The sequence below is a fragment of the Battus philenor genome, unplaced genomic scaffold (assembly GCF_028537555.1).
Source record: "Battus philenor isolate CCGP_79_NKW_IND1 unplaced genomic scaffold, ilBatPhil1.0.hap1 SCAF_15, whole genome shotgun sequence".
In the NCBI taxonomy this organism is placed as follows: Eukaryota; Metazoa; Arthropoda; class Insecta; order Lepidoptera; family Papilionidae; genus Battus; species Battus philenor.
Genome location: NW_027181677.1, coordinates 11,306,155 through 11,327,423, shown reverse-complemented (window position 1 = coordinate 11,327,423; position 21,269 = coordinate 11,306,155). Strand labels below are relative to the sequence as shown.

The following is a 21,269-nucleotide window of genomic DNA, read 5'->3' as shown; positions in this document are numbered from 1 at the left end:
GTGAGTTTAACTGGTAATTGGAAATATTTTTTTAGTTATTAATTTATTAACACATACTCATATATAAGTACAACAAGAAAACTTTATAGGAACACTTACATAGTAAAGGAATTGGTTACGTTATTTTTTAAAGAACTTTTTTTTGTGCAAAAAACTAAAGTATTGTTTAAAAGTTGAAAATTCCTGAAAATAACGTTTTTCAATCAAACCTGTAGTGTATTTTTTATTATTTAAAAGGTCAATTGTAAGTTAGGTTGTCCTCTGAGAAACTTTAAAAAAAATATTAAAATTCAAGATATTTCGGCATCAAGTTACATCTGTGACAAATTACATTTTGTTTGCTATTTGAAAATGAAAGATCGTAGTAAATTTATTAAACCACGCTCGGAGTTTTTAAAGGATATATTTTTTAACATTACCAAATTGTTTTCTGCATATTATTTATGTGAGGTTATTTTTATTCAACTTTTATGAAAGTCGTGAAGGAGTTTAGTCTTAAAAAATGAACATCTTTATCGCCAAGACGCGTTTCGTATTTTGCTCCTTTTATTTTGTGGGCCGAGTGAAAATAAAATTAGCGTCAATAGTATAGTGCTTAAATGACTCAACTAGAATCAGCTGTTTGTGAGTTTTGACAGAACAGCACTAAGGGAAGAGAAGCGTGGTTTCTTACGTTGGATTATTCTTAAGTCTTTACTGGCATGCTCACAGTCGCTCTACGAGATCGAATCAAAAATGCGCATATTCGTAGACGAATGAAAGAAACCGATATCCAGCGGATTGGTAAGTTGAGGTGGGAGTGGGAAAGCCCCTCATAAAGTATGCTTAGGCTGAACTTGACACCTGTTGTCTTAAGTTTATTTTGGTCATGCACGTTTTGCAAGGGAAAGATGTCCTCGTTACTGAAGCCGTCGTTCCTTCTATATACTTCCTGTTCCATTCGTCGAGCGACTCCAATCTCAGTTGTCGCTTGACGAATAAAACGGGGCATCTCTACCTTAGGTTATAGGAGGTGAAAGGCGAGACGGCTTTCACAACGAGGAATTTCTCCCCTGACGCCGGGATGATCCGCCGTGTACTGCGCACGGTGAAGCTAGACGCGTATCTGGTCCAAATGTTCAAAGAGCACGGGGGATTTTCAGAGTACCTGTATAGGTTTAAGCTCAAAGGCAGACTCTCGTGCATCTGTGATCCCAGCGGTGGACCAAACCGTGGTGCACGCAATTACTTACTGTTCTGTATATAGAGGAGTGGCTTGTGAAATATAAATGTGTAAGACAATGACTTGCGACACCATCGTTTTCTTTTTGGAGGAGAAATACAACCACCACACTTTCTTGCGGTATAGCTGCAGGGTGGTGGGTGATAAAATGGAGTGTAACAAAACCATGTAACAAGAAATGCGGTGAGGGTTGGGAAGCGATGCGTGAATGTAGTATAAATGAATGCTGTGAGAATGATAAATGAGTGCTGATGAAAGAGGTAAAAAAAGAGAGAAATTTTGAAGGATGAGAGAGAAAGGGTGAAAACATGAAGGTATATAATATATCTGTCCCAAAAATAAGATGGCGAAAGAGTATTACATGAGAAAAAAAAATTACTGAAACTTTAGAGCACCACTTCGAGTCACAGTTGAATTTATTGCTCAGAACAACAACCGACTAACTGACATATAAGGCTGACCTATCTTTCTTCATGGACATCTATATTAGATGTTAATTTGCTATTTTAATGTTTTAAAATTATAATAAGTAACTATAGCCCGAAGAAAAGATGGCCGCTGGAGGCTTGAGAGTTTGAAGTGGAGGCCACGGACTGGTAAATGATGCTTAGAACCTCCACTTGCAAGGTAGAAAAATGGCTTAACTGAGGTAGTCAAAAAAAAAGGGACACAGTCCAGTGGTCTTACTGGAATTTCCGCGTAAGGCCTGTGTCTAGCAGTGATATCGATTAAGATGTTTTTCTTTCAAAATTTTGAACTTTAAACTCAATTCGAATAGAAGACGGTGTAGTAAAATTCGCAACCGCGTTTTACTGCTTAGCTATCGTACTACTTCCGTCGCAATGGTTTACGACGCTGTAAACATTGATAGAATAACTACGTCACTTTTAAATGAGATACGGCTTGAGTTATTACATAGGGTGCTGTTTTATTGGCTCGACACGTTGCGGTAAATTATCCGAACGGTACTTTTAATACTGGCTATTTATCTATACAGTTTATTGCACGTCCCATATACATGCGGTCAAATATTGCAATCTAGTAAATAGGGATGTTATTACTTATATTATTTATTTATTTTTATTTCATAAAATTGAGTTCACTTACTAACACAAACCCATTAATTTAGAATAAGTTGCAAGATTGATATATTATGAGCATAGACAAATGCAAACAGTATAAACACAAAATAAAAATAAGGTCATGAATTGAAATTGATACATCCAAGTTTATTGAAAAGTTGAAAAGGCGTGTGGTTAGTGGTCAGGGCAAATTTTATTATTATTTTACTTTATTGGAAATAAACGAAAACAAAAGGCAGTAAGAAATCACAAACATAAAAATATGAAATTAGTTACAAATTTTACCTTAAAATTATCTCACTAAGAACATTTAATGAATCAAAGTCAAACAATAATAAAACTAGACAAAAACTTTACTAAAGAGGGATCAATGATTGAGCTAATTCTGCAGAATAGATGGTAATAAAAATAGCGCGCAGAACTGGTCGCTGGGGGCTTTGGAGTGGCGACCACGGCCCGGCAAGCGTAGCGTAGAACATCCATCCATAATAGAAAGATAACTTCGCTAAGATCAGTCGAAAGCTGTTGGATGCAACCTCTTTCCGACCGGTCTTATTGGAAGTCTATGAAAGAGCAATTTCGAGCAGTGAACGTCTTACAGCTGAAACGATGATAATTATGATGATGAAATGGGCAATTCAAATGCGGGTATAAGTGTAACGTGGCAGAAGGAAGTCATGGTAATTTTTTCCAGAGAGATCTTAAGAATTAAGACGAAATTCAGTAGAGTAGACAATTTAGAATACAATACGGAACCAGCGAATACTTCCGTATTACTAACAAATTCGTTCGCTAATTTGCACATCTGCGATATTGAGTTAGAGCCAAACACGGATTTTCTACGAGCAGAGCTATAGATCTAAATCCATTTTGAAAACATTCCTTTAAACATGTTTGAAGGACATTTTAATAGCGTTATAACAATTAATTTCACGTAATAAATTATTGTTAAGATTCTTTAAGCTTTGTTCGCCAGTTAAAAGCAAATTTAATAATACTCCTAAAAATATTTAAATGTTTAACAAAAGTTAATCAGATTTTCCAATAGATGGCGTTGTAACTAATTTGCATAATCAATTACACCACTGTATTAAGATGCACATATCTAGAAACTCTCTAGTAGGGGTTTTACTCTTAATATTGTGAAACTTTTAAAGCACTGTTTTTTACTGTGGGTTACAATGTTACCATAATGGCATTAGCAGGTTCTAGATGGAAGCAGAGAGCGCTTAGTCTAAAATTTTCGTTAAAGTAACGATGTTCAAATTTCATCTGGTTGGATCTTATACTATGTTTTATAGTATACATGCAGGAATAAACGCTACAATATTTAAACACAAAGATAGATAAGGAAATAAAACGATACCAATTATGCTGTTGTTTGAGTTGTTTGTAAGATTATAAGAACCAAGGTCATCGAAAAGCTCGAAGAATTGCCCATTCGAAGTCGCAGTGGGCGGTGCGAATCGCTCGTTCAACTATTTGGGCTGAAAGTTCCCGAGTGGCGATCGCAGCGTGGGTAGGCTACCATTAGGTGAATCAACGACATTCAAGTTGGCGGAAAGTCGCTTAATACGGGCAGCGCAACGTTGGTCATCGTAGCGATCTTTCTGTCTTGTAGTTGGCGTGTGTCGGTTGAGTTTATTACCATGGTGATGTAAGACTTGGCCGACAATAATTAGGCCGACAAATGATGAGAAAATATGACGTGAAATTTGACCATTGTCGACAAATGTGGCTCAATAGATGGCATTATTTTTTAAAAAATAACGATGTTCTAAAGAATCGAAAAATACATATTTAAAATTTCATTCAACTGATAATTCGATGCTTATATGATATACGTCAAAACTGCACTGGTGTTGATACAAATTTACTTTACACGTCCAAAATACATCAACTTGGCACGGATTTACAATTGGCATGAATTTCTAGTGCATTATGTGGATGGATTCATAACAGAATGCGCGGAATTCTTTAACTCCATAAGTTTCAAACTTAAAGATACAAACAACTCGAAATATACGTATTGGGTGTTTAATTTAACTATGTCTCATTTATATTTATTTACTTACAAAGCACATCAAAAGTATTTAAGTATTATTAAAATTAAACATTTTGCACGTGTTTATTCAAGGCGTGTACAAAACTCACAATATTTATGACATTATAATCATATATATATAGATACATACAGCATTTTTTTTAATATTTAATGGAATTAGGCGTTACCTCGCGGAAGTTCATCCTAAGTAAGAAAAGGACCAATATTCAGCCACTTCCGCACATGCAGTGGTAGTCGTGCAATGAAATGCACCGCCCACCAGCCCGCTGATAAATGCGTATGCGGCAAACAATGCGAATCACACAACCGCCACCATCAAATTACTCAACACGTGTTTCACCCCTCCACGGGGCATCTCCAGGAGTTATGTTACACCGATTAGTGCTCTGTGTTTGGCACTGATCGGTGTGAATACATACAGCATGACTAACGAATTTTAAAATGCGGTAGGAAATATAAAAATATTAAACGAAATTATATAAAACGTTATAAATATAAACGGAAGTTGAATCGATTAATCGATTTACTTCAGGATAGAAATCATGCGTCGGTATAAATATTGATCGATTTGTGGTTACGAAAATTTTAATAAAAATTTATGCGTAACCGAAAATTCCGCTATAAAAAGTATTTAATTTCACGTCATATATTTTATTTTCATTGCGTGATGTATTTATTGCTTAGTAATAAAAAAATTGAGTTATATTATAACCTCTATCAAACCACAAAGGTTTATGTAATCAAAGTGTATGTCATTGTCGTCTTTTCAGCCCATGGACGCCCAATGCATAGGCAACCCTCAAAGATATCTATGGGGGATATACCATAATCGCCACAAATAACAGACGGGTTGGCGATCGCAGTGTTGTATTATGGTACGCAGTAAGGCTGCTGTTCTAGCTCTGGAGGCTGTTATCAGTGGCAATTCTACATAATTAATGCACATAGTGTGAATTATATAAGACTGTATTCCTGGGATTGAATCCGCGACATACGATCGCAAGTCTATTTCGTTTCGCTGGTCTACTGCTATAATATTTATGTAATTAACTGCATTTCAATATAGGCTACGAAGGTAGACTTATACTTTTAAAATATATCCAATGGAAATTTAACTTATTAATTATTATATAAAATACTTATAACACTAATTTTATTAATAACCAAGTTTAAAATAATTTATTAAAATGATTTATTTATTTAGGGTGAGCAATTAGTTAACATTTAAAAAATATATATAAAAAACGTTACATATGTTTTAAAATTTGCCTATTTACAGGAAATGTACAGTACCCGGCAATAAAAATTGCTATCGGCTAATTTCGCACAACTCACAGAACGTCACTTAGGTAGTGTGCGACAGAGATAACGCTCTACGAAGCCGAAATTAGCCAATTATCTCTTTCCAAAGATCGATGTGTAATTTTTATCGCCGGGTATTGTAATTTGTTGGAATATTTGTTTAAAATTATGTTATCTTAATTAGCACTATTTGGGTTTTGCACCGTTCTAAGCGAGAGAGAAAGTTTTAAAGATTCGTTAATAAACAGACCGCGAGACTGCCCTCATCTCTTCTTCAGTTGAGGTACTGTGTTTAGTCTATGAACATATACAAGTCTCTTTAAATATCTCTCCTGGGTGGTCATAGGATGTCGCCTCGTCTCGGAAATGATCATTTTCGGAAAAATTTTTTTGACCACCAGCAGGGATTGGATTCGGACAAGTGGCTTCTTGATAAATCCATGTGTTGTGATTATAGCCAGCAAATTTTACTAGAATCGGTGCCAAGAACTAATTCGTCATATTTGCTTGTGGTGCGAGATTTAAATTATAACGAATTCTTGTTTGACCTTATATATATTAGGGGGACTGGAAAGTAATGTCGCTCTTTTAAGTTAAATTCACATGACTAAATTTTTATTTCTAATCAACAATATATTCACCTTCGTTATCGACAACCACAACATATACTATACAAATTTTCAATGTCCGAGTGGTAAAAATTGATTTTTCTGTAAAATATGTCGACAGAAACGACATACTTTCCGGCGTTTCTAATATTTAAGGATACCCGCTACACAAAACGAGTACAATAAGGCAATATTTTAAAATCCTTACTGCATCTGTTATTCAATTTTATTTTATTATAAGAGAGCGCAAGATGAAAATACACTTGATATATGTTTACAAATTTTTAAATCTATATTTCATGTGTATATCTTATGTTTAATTGGATATATGTTTCAAAGATATATCATATTGATTTAGCGCAGCGTTATCCGTCAGCATAATCTTTATTTCTCAATCAGCGATGTTTACGGAAATAGATGTATCAATCCGGTGTAACATTGTAAAGAACATCTGCGCAACGCAAAGAGATATCGTAACTTTGATAGTCGGCCAAAGAAAACAGCGTTGTCGGTTGTATGCTGCGCATGGACAGTTTTATTTTCATTTTCACGATAGAAGACAACAATATTATCGACTCGTTGTTTGCGTTGAGTTAGTATCTGGTAGCTGCGATCCCGTGAGTGCGTTTATTTTAAGATTTATTGCAATAACATGAGGGCCATTGTTAACGCTCTGCTCTGTTCGTCTTTACTGGTATAATACGGTAAAGATTATATACATTATACGTACATACATTTCTTTATAACGGCGAACTTAAAGCCGAAGGCTTACTCTGCTAGTTAACCATTTGGGCGGTGCAGAGATAAATTGATAAAGGTAGGTGAAACTATTTGACTTCATAAGACACGAAAAATAAAGTAAAAAAGTAAAGTAAAATTGAAAAGGAAGAGAATTACAAACAAAGCCTTTATATAAGTATACTAATGGCTACTACGTAATATAATTAAATATAAAAACACAATAGAATATATATAAAATCTATTATCTTAAGATATTAGTAATAAAATTATATTGAAATTTATCTAAATGGCACTATATGTCTTATAAGTGTCTATCAATGACATTAACAAGGTCGTCTGTTTACATTACGTTGTGATTTCCGGTGTATGATATTTATTCCAGGACCATGAGTTTCCAGCGGAGAGTATGGGTATAGGCCGATTCAAATCGGGTTTTTTGGACATATGAGAAGGTTTATTTCTAGCAGTGAATGTCATACGGTAGAAGTGATTATGATGATATGCCAGAGAATTAGCCTCACTCTTTTAAAGAACGATATCTGAAAAGACAACATCCGCTTTGTTATTATCACTCTCTAATCACCTAGACGACAAGAAATGTGGATATGTATAATAGGTAGGGTTAAGGTTAGGTCAATATGTTATATATTTTATAATACGAGAACTCAAATTAATACTCAATACTGGTGATTTGCATATTAAGATTGCACGTAGGCTGCCTTTTTTTTAAAGATGTTTATGATGATTTTGATTTTGGTAATATGTGATAATCATTAATCGTGCAAATACAGATATAAATGCTAACTAATATTAACATTATAATATTAACATTCTAATATTAACATTCTAATATTAACATTCTAATATTAACATAAATTATATTAACATTTCTTATTTGTTAAAATTAAAGACTGCGACTAGATTTATTAGCTGAAGCAAAACATAGTTAGTTATTCTAAACACTAATTATGTTAAAGAGTGATGATACCAATGCCTATGTATGCAATAGATTTATATAAGTTTTATGTAGATTGAAAGTAATTTAGAAAATTGACACATTGCATATCTGAATTTATTAAAAGAAATATTTACCACAATTCACTTTTAGGAACGCTAACACACGTCTGCGGCTATAAATACAGTCTAAAAGCTTATCGTTGAAATAGTATTACAGGTGTTTCGTGGAATTTATTGACTTCAGTGAAAAAAAAATTCGTTGTTTCTTTTAACGGTTCTACATCCGAGTTTTAATTCTTTAAAAATTTATAAGTATTCGTTTTCCTGTAAGTGCACAAACTATGTGTCAAATTCAAAAATTCTGTCTACCGTCTGTTGATACCTAAATTTGTAATAATTTTATAAAAGGTTTTATTTTTCTTAATGGTAACACTACTCGACCCCGTCACTCTTTTGTGGCAGCTTCCAGTAAAAGGATTGAGAGTGGTAGGGTTGAAACAGGGTTTTGATTATTGAGTCGGGAGCTCGGTCACTCGTTCGATAACCATCGAAGTGATAAGTTGTCTAATGGAAACTATGCTAGTTGGCCTATAAGAGTATTAAAAGTGAAATAAAAGTATTTACTGTGCTGTGAATTGGAGTTTTTCTAATACATTGTCTATAGAAAGATTTATTTATTAATTTATTAGCACTTTTTTGTACACCATAGACAGTAAATAGAGCAGAAAAAATAAACAATTATTACGGTACAAGAAGCGGTCTTTTGTTCGAAGCGATCTCTACCAGACAACCTTTGAGATATGTTAACTCTATGAAACAGTCTTAGATAAACAAAATTTGTTTATGTTTCTAGCATTAATAAGGTATAAGTCACACAGTTCTTAAGAAAATCAGTAATGGTTTTGTAGATATGCTATATATTTTTATAAACTTTTAGAGACGTGGTAATCGAAAGTTTAAGTTCATAAATCAGCACTGAAACTCATATTCTCTTAAAATATTAGTATGTATCCTAGCAGTAACACTGTGGAAAGGCAGGGCAAAAATACAATCGCATATCGACATTGTACCGTTGTTTCACATAATATTGCGGTGAGCACTGCTTTTCACGCAAAAACTAATGCATTTCGTGTTTTAACTGAGGAGGTATTTAAAAGTTTATAACTGTGACACAAGAAGCTACATTAATCGTGCCCAAAATGACAGCACGTTTAGATTGTAGTCTTCATTCTTTAAACAAGCGTCTTCTTTGAAACGCGACTAGCCTTTATGAACGCTGCCGTGACGGACGACGTATTTCGAGAAACATCGTCGCAACAGTCGTCGCATTTCGAGGAACGCCGTCGCAACGGACAACGCTTTAACAAACGTTTCCACAACAAACAGCGTGTCTTTTTATATGCTTTGCGATTTAGAACCCTTTATAATATTCCTGCAGGTTTATAATTAACTATGTTAAATTATCAATACAAGCATCCCGTATAGAACTACTATATGTGTGTATACCCTACTCCGAAAAAATAAAATGCCAAATGTCTATGAAGATTTTGTAATATCTGTGGTTCAGCATTTTCAAAGCAGTAACCGCTTTACTTCCTTTGAGTTTATTTGGTTGCATCTATAGACATAACTTGTTTGATCGCTCTTCAAATGATCGAACACACTCGTTCTAAAAAGTATTTTTTTCTCATTTAAATTTAATTTAATGTTATATAACAATTTATGTTTACTTCATAACATCCGAAATTAATTTTTATTTATTCTTGAAGACTTTATTTAGAGAAATAGACGCTTAGTCGCTAGGCGTTATGGAAGATGGAAGAGAAAGAACTTTATTACAGTATTTTCTACATAAGTGTAAACCTTACTTAATATTAAAACGACATGTCTGTAGTCATTCAAAGTTAAGATACGTCAAAAAACATTCAAAAATCACCAAAAATGGCTACCATATATTACGACGCTTTCGATGTTTGCATGAAACAGTGTAATGTATCAGCTGTTAGTGTCATGATTTGTACAAACAAATAATTAATTAACTAAATATAAAATATTAATAAAGACTTTATACCTGTCGCATGAAGTTTTCTCAGTGGGTCCACTATAGCGAAATATCTATCGGCAGAGAGTGCAGTCAGAGTAAAGACAGAGACGCCAATGCTGACGTCTTTAGCAGCTTCTGACACCCGGCATACTGTAGAGCCCCAGGGCCAGGACTCGAGGGTGTAGACGATGGAGGTGAACGGGACACACGTGATGATCACCAGGAGGTCAGCCAACGCTAAAGATAAAATATACCTGTGGACAAAAGAAAATATTTTAAATATAACTTGGTTATTCTCATGAGATCATTATCATGTCAGAGGATAGATACCCACTGAAAGACTAAGGCCTGCCCCAAAGATGTCCAAACAGACCTGTCTTGCTTATATCCAACGATATCCCTCTACCTTGATTATTTCGTTAGTCTACCTAGTGGAGGGATTATTTATGCTACGTATACCGACTTTGGACCGCCATTTGAGAGCCTTTCAGCTCCAACGCCATAAACAAGCGATGTGGTCCAACCACTGGCATTTCAGACTAGCAATTCGTTGCGCTGCGACAGCGATATTGGCGCTTTTGTGGATCTCTTCACTTCTAATATGATCTCGTAGCGAAGCTTCGAGCACAGCCCTTTCCATTGCTCTTTGGGTGACCTTGAGCTTTTTTATAAGGTCTACCGTAAGCGGCCACGTCTTAAAACTAAACGTTGCCACCGGCAACAGGTACTGGTCACACAGACACTTTCGTTTTTGGATATTGCGCAATTTATCATGAGATACAATTAACTTAATGTTACATAGTTTTCCGATCGCAAAATAACACAATTAATATTATATTGCCCTAAAGATGTTATTTGATAAGTCTGGGTATATTTGGAACTTTATTACATCGAGAACATGGATGCACAGACCGCGGCCCGCCGGTCGAATACTGGTGGCTCGCCGTCAGCAAAAATAATACTCTCGTACATTCGAAAAATATTGAATTCTATTCCAGAATAAAACCCAAAAAATTTAATTACCTATACTTCTGGCGGCCGGCCCGCCATCAGTTCATGATTTGCCCGAGTGGCCCCTATTCTTAATAAGTCTGTGCAACCATGATCTAGAGTATACTGAAACGTATAGAAAAAAAATAGACGATGAAAGGAATAGAATAGAGATTTCGAAATTTGATTGAAAAATTGATGAGTTGTAGCCGTGGTCACAGTGGACATACTCGTATGTTCGATAACATTTTTAGTTTTCTATAATTGTCGAGTCCTAGATTTTCCAATATAAAAAATGAAAATCATTTTTATACAATAGATTGTATGTTTTATTGTTGACTATTAAAATAAAATTCTAATTAAAAACCACTCATTACACTACACTATAAAACCTTTGTAAATGTTTAATTTTTATTATACGCATACGGTAACAAAAAGCGATATATTAAATTTAATTTAAACTAAAGTTTTTTTTTTAATGTTTACAAAGCAAATAAAAAAGAATGAACAAAGTCGAATATAACTGCAAAATAATTCTATTGTTACTAAATACATATAGAGTAATTGTTTCTATTAAAGTTTTAAAGGGGTGAATTTAGCTGACTCCGGCTCATTTGGTGTCAATGAATTTACGTATGGTGCACCATATCACCATCACCATATTTGAACAATTGGAGGTCCTCTGCTGGACAAAGACCTCCTCCAAATATTTATAATAGGACCAGTGGAAAGCGGCCTATATGCAGTGTCTTGCAGATTCATCAGTTAGAATTGAATTTAACGGTGTTAAGAAAGTAACGAAGAAGAAGCTGGTCGGTGTCACCCTGGGAGATCCAGTGACAAAACAATTGGCAGATATCAAAGCCAGAAATAGGTGCCTGCTGCCTGCCTTAGAGTGACAAGATTGGAATTAAAATCTCTTGTTCACTTTAGTCATTTTATTATGATTGAAGGTCGTGGCTAAATATTCTTCGCAACCTTTTTCCAAAAAGTTCCAGCTTTTTAAAAGTTTTATGAATCCACGCACGCATGCACGGTAAAATTGCAGTCTTTTGCAACTGCGTCAGTCAAGCATACTGGCTGCGGCTATTCTCGTCTTTTTACCTTTTACATTGCAGACAACTATGCATGTAGCAGAAGTATTTGAGAATTCTACGCAAGAAACCTGTGGTCCTTGTGGTCCATATTTGGTCCTTATTTTGAGCTCTCTGAGTATAGGTGAATTAATGAGATGCTCTACCCACGAGATTGTCAACATTCAGTGCCAACACCACATTACGGATACGTCTATCCTTATCTTGTACAAGACTTAGGCGTCCTGGTGAAGTACGTATACAGAAATGTGCACAACACAAACACAACAAAAGGGCACACATGACTTTAAAATGGTAATAGGCCAGTCAAATTGTCAAAAAATTCCTCTTGCAAGAGCCTGCTGGAAAAAAGAATATGGGACCAAAAAAATGCTACACAAAAGTCTTTTCTCAAAGAACTTAAACGCGATGGAAGTATGAAATAATGAAGAATGATGAACAGAAGAAAATGAAAAAAAAGTGGCTTAACCTAATGTTATATTGCTGAAATAAAAAAGGGCTTACAAGGTAAGAGATTCTACAATCGCAACATTTAGTTATATTTGTAAAAATCAAACATTTGATAATGTATAAGAATGTAGATGTCGATGTGAAACAGACGCAATTTCTACTATGTATAACTTAGTGATATTCGTACCTATTGTTATACTATAAAAGCCAGCACGAAGCCGAGCAATCATTTTTCCACACGGAATCATTTTATGATCTTACGTTGCACAAGCTTTATAGATTTACGAACCTGTACATTATCAAGAACATTTTGGTAACTCGTAAACTATAGATATCATTTTTACATACGTTGCTTTTTAGGCGTTTTGAACTGGGATTGGTATATTTTTGATTTTACTGGATGAGATATTTCTTTGTTAAATAATTTAATATTAAAATAAAATGAAGATTTAAAACAGTGATTGTTCGAAGTTTAGAGGCTAAAGCAAGTTTTGATAGTAGTAGCGATACAAATGTTGCTTATAAAAGCTGTCAGGTGTGATAGAGGGACACATTGGTAGGACCTCGTTGGCTCGAAGTCTTTAATCTCGTCATAAGGTCATATCGCTCAAGTTTAAGTCTGTTCGTACGCGATCAACCGAATCGGTTTAAAACCGCTCCGCCCTTGTTGCGCTGGCGCAGTGCCACAATCATTCACGATTCAGCGTGATTCTTACCTGACTTAGATATCAATACAACTAAATTTATAAGAAGTTCGCGCCTAGCTACTTTTTATTTATAAGCTCGCGAATTCCGAATCCGCAACTCATAGTTTGTTGAAGCTGTAAAAGCTGGAAAGGGTAACAGAGTCAAAAAGTTATTGGATACATTAAAATTCAATTAAAATCTCTCGCGAAAGAAGCACCGTTCGTTTGACAAACGCTTACTATGTTTAGGCTACATGAAACTATTGTTCAAAAGTAAAATAATATTGAAATAATGTATAAGTATTTTTTTTTTGCTTCCTTACTCTGGTCCCTGAGAGTAGAATTTTTATAAATAACTGTAATACGATCATATGCTGCAGTTTCGAAATCAAGCATATTACATTTAATATATATTGGATTTAATATACACGTAACCTGCGATAACAGGCTATGTATTACATTACAACAGCCTGCACTCTGTTTGAATTATACGTCTAATACCGCTTCTGGGCACACCTGTCAAAGGCAACAATATCGCATATAAATCGCAATATACATAGGCCATAAATCCTGTTATAATTAAGAATATATGTTATATTTAAAAAAAATTATATTTCGTTTTGGAATTTATCGTTCTTATATGAATATTAACAGTATTTTCGCATTTTGACGTTGAATATTTTTATAATTGAAAGGAGTGAGATAATAGGGAGTATTGCATTAAGAAAATAAAATAAAATATATATGGAGCCAAAGGAAAATTGTGGCTCCCTGTTGTCTTGATATAAGGTTCAATGTCTAATAGATTCAGGTGTTACTTTGCCGGAAGTCCATTCTTATCTAAGAAAGGGACTAATATATAGCTACATCTGCTATGTAGCAGTAGTTGTGCAATGAAGTGCAACGCCCGCCAGCCCGCTGATAAATTCGCATTCTGCCACCCAATGTAATTGCACAACTACTGCTACATAGCTGAAGTGGCTACATATTAGTTCCTTATTTAATTAGGTTGAATATTTCTGTACTCTTATAGTAGTAGGTGTCAATGAAATATCTGGTCTTTTATTTAGTATTCTTTATTTCACCGATGATCTAAAAATTAATATTGATTAAAATTAAAATAATTTCTTAGGTTAAAGAGAGGAAGCTTGTTATTTATTGTAAAGAAAGGTCAAACGCAGAAGATTAGGTTTACGTCCATTTGCAAGAAGGCTTTTGACTCAACAGTTTGAATACTAAAAGCATATATTTTTCTTCTTTTCAGCTGATAGACGACTGCAAGGTATGCCTCCAAGTTTTCGTCCAAAGATGACCGGTTCTGCCCTGTCACTATAGTGCTTTATGACCCGGGGCTGTGTTTTACCTAATGTGCCTTTTTAATTATAGAAAATAGTGTTGTAAAGAGGTTTAACCACATTCTTTATAATTGTATCTTGTCATACTTCTGCCTAAGTTTTGACAGTTTTTCCCAAAAATTATGGCAACGACGTTATGACCGCTGTTATGGCGTATACTAATCCATAATTGGCTTATTTGGTAGATAACTCCACCTTTCTCCGGGACAGGCCTTTTGCTATTTTTTATAAAGTGTTATGTAAAATGTAAATTACAAAAGACGATAGATTATCTGATCTTCAAGTGTATGCCCTAGATATTACAGTCTCTTTTTATCTATTTACTATTTACCTATTATAGATATTATAGGTATAAAAGCCTTAAAGGGGTGAATTTATAGCTCATTAGTCAACAAAAAGCTTAAAAGTTTTTTTACCTATTACCAGTAATGACCATGTACAAAGTGATAACTTTGGAACTCCTTTGAAATGCAATGAACAGATAGTAAACAATAATTAATTATAATATGCAGTAATTTTAAAATCGCTTTTGTTTAGTATATTATCAATAAGTCATTTTTTTAAATATTGAAGCCGTTTATGTTTGTGTAGGATGTATCATACATTAGTTGACAGAAAATCGGATACATATTAACTACTATAAATCATTTACACATACAAACAATATGTCATATACTGTATATATGTACTGTATAACATATATACACTGTATATCAGTACACGTCTATGATTTCCTTAGCTTTATTTTCCAACAACACATTACCATAGCAACACTATGTTTTCATTTTGTTAATGGAATAATTTCGTTACATTATCTTGTTAGTTAAGGCTTGCAACACTTACGTATTTGGAACATTCCTCATCGCCTTGTGTCTGATGAAGACGGCGACCAAGGTCCCATTGCCGACAACGCCGATGACGAAGATGAGTGCGAATATGAGAGGAACTATGTACGTTTCCGGTCTCTCGTAGTACGGTTGATAATGCTCCGAGCTATTTGCTTCCAGTGTTTCATTGTAATCTACGTCTTCCATGGCGCATATTATCTGTAAAGATTAAAAATAAGATTTTAGAAAGTTTGAACCATGATGGCTACTATGATTAGGTTCTTTTTAAGATTTCTATTTTTGAATATTTTTAACTTTATAGTGATATTTTATGGAATTATTATTTATGTAAATTTCTGTCAAAATAAAGCTATGATGTTTAAAAATGTGTGAAGTGTGTTAGAAAAATCCACAACAAACTAAGACGAGTTTTTTGTAATGTAAAAACGTTGTTAACAGAATAATTAAAAATTTATAATAAAATTTTAAACAAAAATACTTTACACTGCACTTGAAATTCTTGTTATTATTTTTGATCCTTTTTAACATTCAAGTTGATTATTGCTTCTTTATTTACAGAATTAAATTTAAACTTCATTTTAAAAGAAGTATTTAAAATGAAGTTGTTAACGTCTTAATTAGCCGATTATTTAATACAAGACAGTAAAGGTGTTTTAAACACATTTCGCAATTTTGATATTATTGTAATACGCAATGATAAGAAGATATGTCATTTGAATTAGAAGTTTTTACTATAAATAGTCGTTACTGCCTAAAAAAGTTTTGTGAAAAAGCACAAATAAAAGTATATAAATATTTGTGATCCGGAAACTTCACGGACTGTGTTTCACTCTTATTTACCACGTAAATAATATGAATTAACCATAGCTTTTTATTGTCGCATAAAAATGGCCTCGCACTACAATAACTGTCAATATAGCGTATGTATACGGTTAGTTTTGTTTAGCCAGTCACCTGCAAATTTATAAACATAATTTACAATGAAATATATTATTTAAAAATAAAATATATCATAATGAAATAATGTCACTGTTATAAATGTTTATAAAATAAATGGTTTAAATATTGTTTTTTCATGGAATCATTAGATATTTCTTTTTTATATGTTTATTTACATTTCTTTTACGAGTATATTCTGCAATTGGCGATTTAGTCTCGTAGACGCTCTCTAATACATATAAAAAACGATATATATGTGATAGTTTATAGGTGTAAAACTTTTGAAGTCGTGAATGTTAGCACATAAGCTATCAATTTATATTTGGTACGCTTTATACTAAAATTAATGCTTTCAGAAATAATATAATAAATAACCTAATGATGCTATAGTTATAAAAAATGTTTTCTAAATTCGAATTACATTATGGTAAAAAAAATATTGCTTATAATCTGTCACTGTAAACTTTGTACTGACTGTTATTGGCTTGTCGCATTGCAATAGAAAATAACAATAATAAAAGTAACACATTTCAAATTTATCACTTACACTGCACTCACACTATAGAGGGTGATTAGAAATACATATAAAAGCTACACAGTTTATGATATATATATATATATATATATACATATATATATATATATATATATATATATATATATATATATATATATATATGTGTGTGTGTATGTGTGTGTGTATGTATATATAGTATATATTTATGTTGTAAATACTATACGTATTAATAATTTATAAATAAATGTACCTAAATCACACATACTATGGACAAGAAAAAATGAAGATAAAACTTTAATGAACGGCAGAGAATTTAGAATTATGCTTATGTGTAGCGGGTTCAATTCTCGGGATACAGTCACAACAGTCTTATATAATACACCACTCCACTACAAATAAGTTTCCAGGTGATGGGCAGCAGCGTGCTCTGCGTATTATAATACCGCACTGCAATCGCCATGCCGCCTACCAAGCGAAGCGATTAAGTGAAAATCTCCCATAGATATCTTTGGGGGAGGCCTGTGCTAAATGGGCATCAATAGTGACGTCAATGACGAATGTATTCATAGATGAATGAAACCTTTCCTTTGATACGCCTTCACTTATCCGCTATCGTTTAAAAGCAATTAGACGTCTAAGTCCTTAGTCCTTTCAGCGAGCATGGGAGTCGCTTGCCTTACCGTATATTTGCGTAAGTCAAAAAGTAATATCGATAATTTAGTCTTGTGTATATTAAGTTAATTCGGTTTTATTATGTCTAATGTCATCTGTAATAAACATATTGTCGAACCCAACAATTGTCCTTCCATGTCTGTTTCCATAGGAATTTTATTATGAAGTTTTATGATGACCCTGCGATGATGTAAGTACGTGGGAAACGCAATGAAATAAGGGATAACCTTAATCTCTTGTACGAGGGTCATGAAAAGAATGTTCGAAGGAATTGCAAGGCCATCGTGTTAATATTAGATTTGATTTGTTTTGTTTATTTCATTATCATCATCATTTCAGGACGTCCATTGCTTAATATAGGCTTTCTATAATGTTCGAAGATTAGAAAGGGGTCTTAAAAATGAAAACCGCACAGCATCATAATAAATATAATATTTATTGCAAAAAAAGAATCGACGTAAAATCCTAACTATTATTATTATTACTTTTTATATTTATTGTTATTGGTAGTTAGCTTACTTTTATTTATATATATTCTTATTACTAATTAGCGATTAAACTATGACTTAGCTATAAAGCTGTTACGAATAGACTGCCTTTGCTATTTCTCTATTGATGTTGTTGCTTCTATATCTAAGGCTTTTACACCTTCACCTGAATTGAGTTCACGGACCGGAAGGGTCCATGAACTTAAAGTGCCTTTGCTAAAGGATGGAGGTCTATTTATAATTGTTTACTTTATTAAACAAAACACCATTAGATGAATACTGTTAGCGTGAACAAACCATTGGTCTTCTGGAAAACAATCAATACTAATGTGTTAATTTTTAAATTGGATAACAATGATTACTTATATCAATTTAATAGTACATAGCGGGGGTGTTCAACCGGCGGCTCGTGAGCAACATTCGGCTCTTTGAAACATATTTGTGGCACTCGATAAATATACCCGAGTTACCTTTTCATTTTCGTGTTATTATATTAAAAATATACTTTGAAGTCAAACAGCTAACCAACATCTAAAAGAATTATTGTTAACTATTGCCACCTTATTCACAATTTTTGAAGTATTATCAAAAGAAAAATAAAATTATTTTTTACTTTTAATATTTATACCTATTTACGTATTTTATACTTTCATTTATGTATTTTCAATGTCATTTTTAAACACATTTTTGCATATTTCTTAAATGTGTATTTAATTATTCAAAGTTGTACATTCTTGGCAGAGCGATCGTGGTCACGTACCGGTCGGTCCTGATGCCCCCGATGCTCTAGCTGTGCGTCGAAATATAGCTCGGAGTTAAAGCATTCATTTACTGTGTTTAGTGCCAGTGTTTATTATGTCTGTCCAACTTGGGGAGTGTCCAAAAGACTTGACTTCTTTGCCTTACACCACCAAGCGTACCGAAGAGTCCTCAATGCGGTTGATATGTCCATAGAACTTAATTTGATAACAGCTCGCTAAATATAACAAATTATGAAAATGACTCGAACTAGAAGCTTGGCCACCCCAGGAATGTATACATCATTTAGGTACAAAAATGTCAGAATGTCATAATATATTTCCGATAGGACGGGTTGGATGCAGTCTGAATTCCAGCGTCTTATACGTACTTGTACGCACTACGCTGTGCTAACTGGTTCGTGATCTTTATTCCTGCGCTATCATCATCTGTTCTACATGCTACTGTAACTTTTTGCCATGTACCGGTTTATATTAAGTATGTCGTTATTCTTTTTTGTGCTGTTATCATGATTGCTGAAGGTCTTGAGCCCCTGGGCGTTGATTTAACATAATCTTCATCATGTTGTGTCATCTTTTTCTACCATTCACATGGTGGCACGTTGCATGTTTAGAAGATTTGGTAACTTATGAGTCAAGACTTCTGAGTTTTTCAAATTTATGTTCATCCTTTTTGGTAACGAAAAGAAACAACTTTAATACATTGGCAGATAGTAAAAAGCCTGGCGTAGGTTTTGAGATCCGAAAAATGAATGCAGATCTAAGACTTTGCAGCATCTACTTCTAACAAAATATGTCAAATCTTTACGATCTTGAACGGCTTCTTCAAAGACGCTTTCTGATCTGCATCTGAATATGGAGAAGACTAATGAATTGAACAGTTTTATATTGGTGTTTCTTTCTTGCATTTATTGAATATTTCGTGAAGCGACCACATTGCACTATTGACCTATATTATACGCCTTTCTATTTATTTTTCACACGATTCTGTGTTACTGATGGTAGACTCCAGATAATTAAAATCATCAATATTTTGTGTTTAAGGTTCCTTGTTAGTTATTTATTATAACAGTAATGACATGTTTTATGTCATGTACTTAATACGTTGACCACAGATGTGGTTTTTGGTAATGGGTTGGCGAATTAATTAACATAAAATGATCTTGATCGTCTTGCCCTTTTATATACTACAGGAGAGATCAGCGTCAATAATTAATAACACTTTGAATAGTCTTAATGCTCTAAACAAATGCTTTGCCAATATTTTTTTTTTGAATGGCTCCGGCTATTGTGAGCCTCTCGTACCCCCTATCTGATGTGGGACAGGGACTAGCTTACACTTATTTATTTTTTTCACGGACATTTTGATTTTCTTTCTCGTCGTGCGTACATCATATTTTTTTCTTTCGTTTGTTTCATTCTTACCACAATTCTTCTGTCTTTCCCTTTCACTCTGTATCGCCTTTCATTCATTCCTCATTACTTTTACATTTTCTTTTATTATATTATTATCCATATCACATTTTTTAATTTTATCACTCTATTTTGCGTTATCTTAGTTAATCGTATTTGTTTACAATTTTATAATTTTTTATTTTTATCTATCATAGTGATATTAGCTTATTATTTTTCTATATAGTAGGAGGAACTCTTCTTTTGTATCTTCTTCTCTAATCAGGGAGGCTGCTTTGCCAATATTTGATGCACTACCAGTCTAAAGATATAAAGATAATCGAAATATGAAAGAGTTCTGAATTTTATGTAGTCATATAGCAAAAAGATTCAAAGCTTGTACACCTTTTTCCAATCATCCTGTATAAAGCAATCACTCTGAAATATGTTACATTTTTTTCTATTTGAATACGAAGGGCAGATAACTTTTAGCAATCGGGTGTGTGCACCATACATTAAGTGACTAGGTTGGCTATAGATTCACGCCTTTTAAGCTATTACATCTATATTAAATCACCATGTAAATTTATAAATCTTGACAAAATATTTTTAGTGACCTGAAATGGATTCCATGGTATATAGATACAATCATTATAGTACTTATATGTATCAATGAAAATTCCAATAATTATTTGGTTAACTCACAGTAACCATAAACAGAAACATAAATGGCTTTTCAATTGTTGTTTATTTACAGATTAAAGCACCTTGCTCGATTGTTTATAAAGTGCGTCGGATCTTTCGAGAGCTTCTTTGTACTAAAATGAGATATCAACACAAGGCACAAACAAATACACATCCAGCTGAATGCTTTTATTGCTTTTAAAGCACATGTTAATCTATATTCAAATTTATTACACGACTGTACTTAAAAATTTAATCTATAAGTAATATAAGATTTGATGAAATTCTAAAATAAATTTGGAACGTAGTTTATCAGTATTCTATGGATTCGCCATGGGGATGACAGGTTTAAACCGTTGTAGAGAAAGGGGGGTA

General features: G+C 33.5%; 1 protein-coding gene across 1 annotated transcript in view; it reads right to left on the bottom strand.

The window, feature by feature from the left end:
* The window catches only part of LOC137918794 (neuropeptide CCHamide-1 receptor-like), a 28,924-nt gene extending 11,990 nt beyond the window's left edge, over positions 1 to 16,934 (bottom strand). The window contains exons 1-3 of the mRNA XM_068761695.1: positions 16,859 to 16,934; positions 15,440 to 15,642; positions 10,049 to 10,275 (exon numbers count right to left, since the gene is read on the bottom strand). Coding sequence (XP_068617796.1) covers positions 10,049 to 10,275; positions 15,440 to 15,642; positions 16,859 to 16,912 — 484 coding nt within the window. The 5' untranslated portion in view covers positions 16,913 to 16,934. The remainder of the gene's footprint in view (positions 1 to 10,048; positions 10,276 to 15,439; positions 15,643 to 16,858) is intronic.
* Positions 16,935 to 21,269: the final 4,335 nt, after the last annotated feature.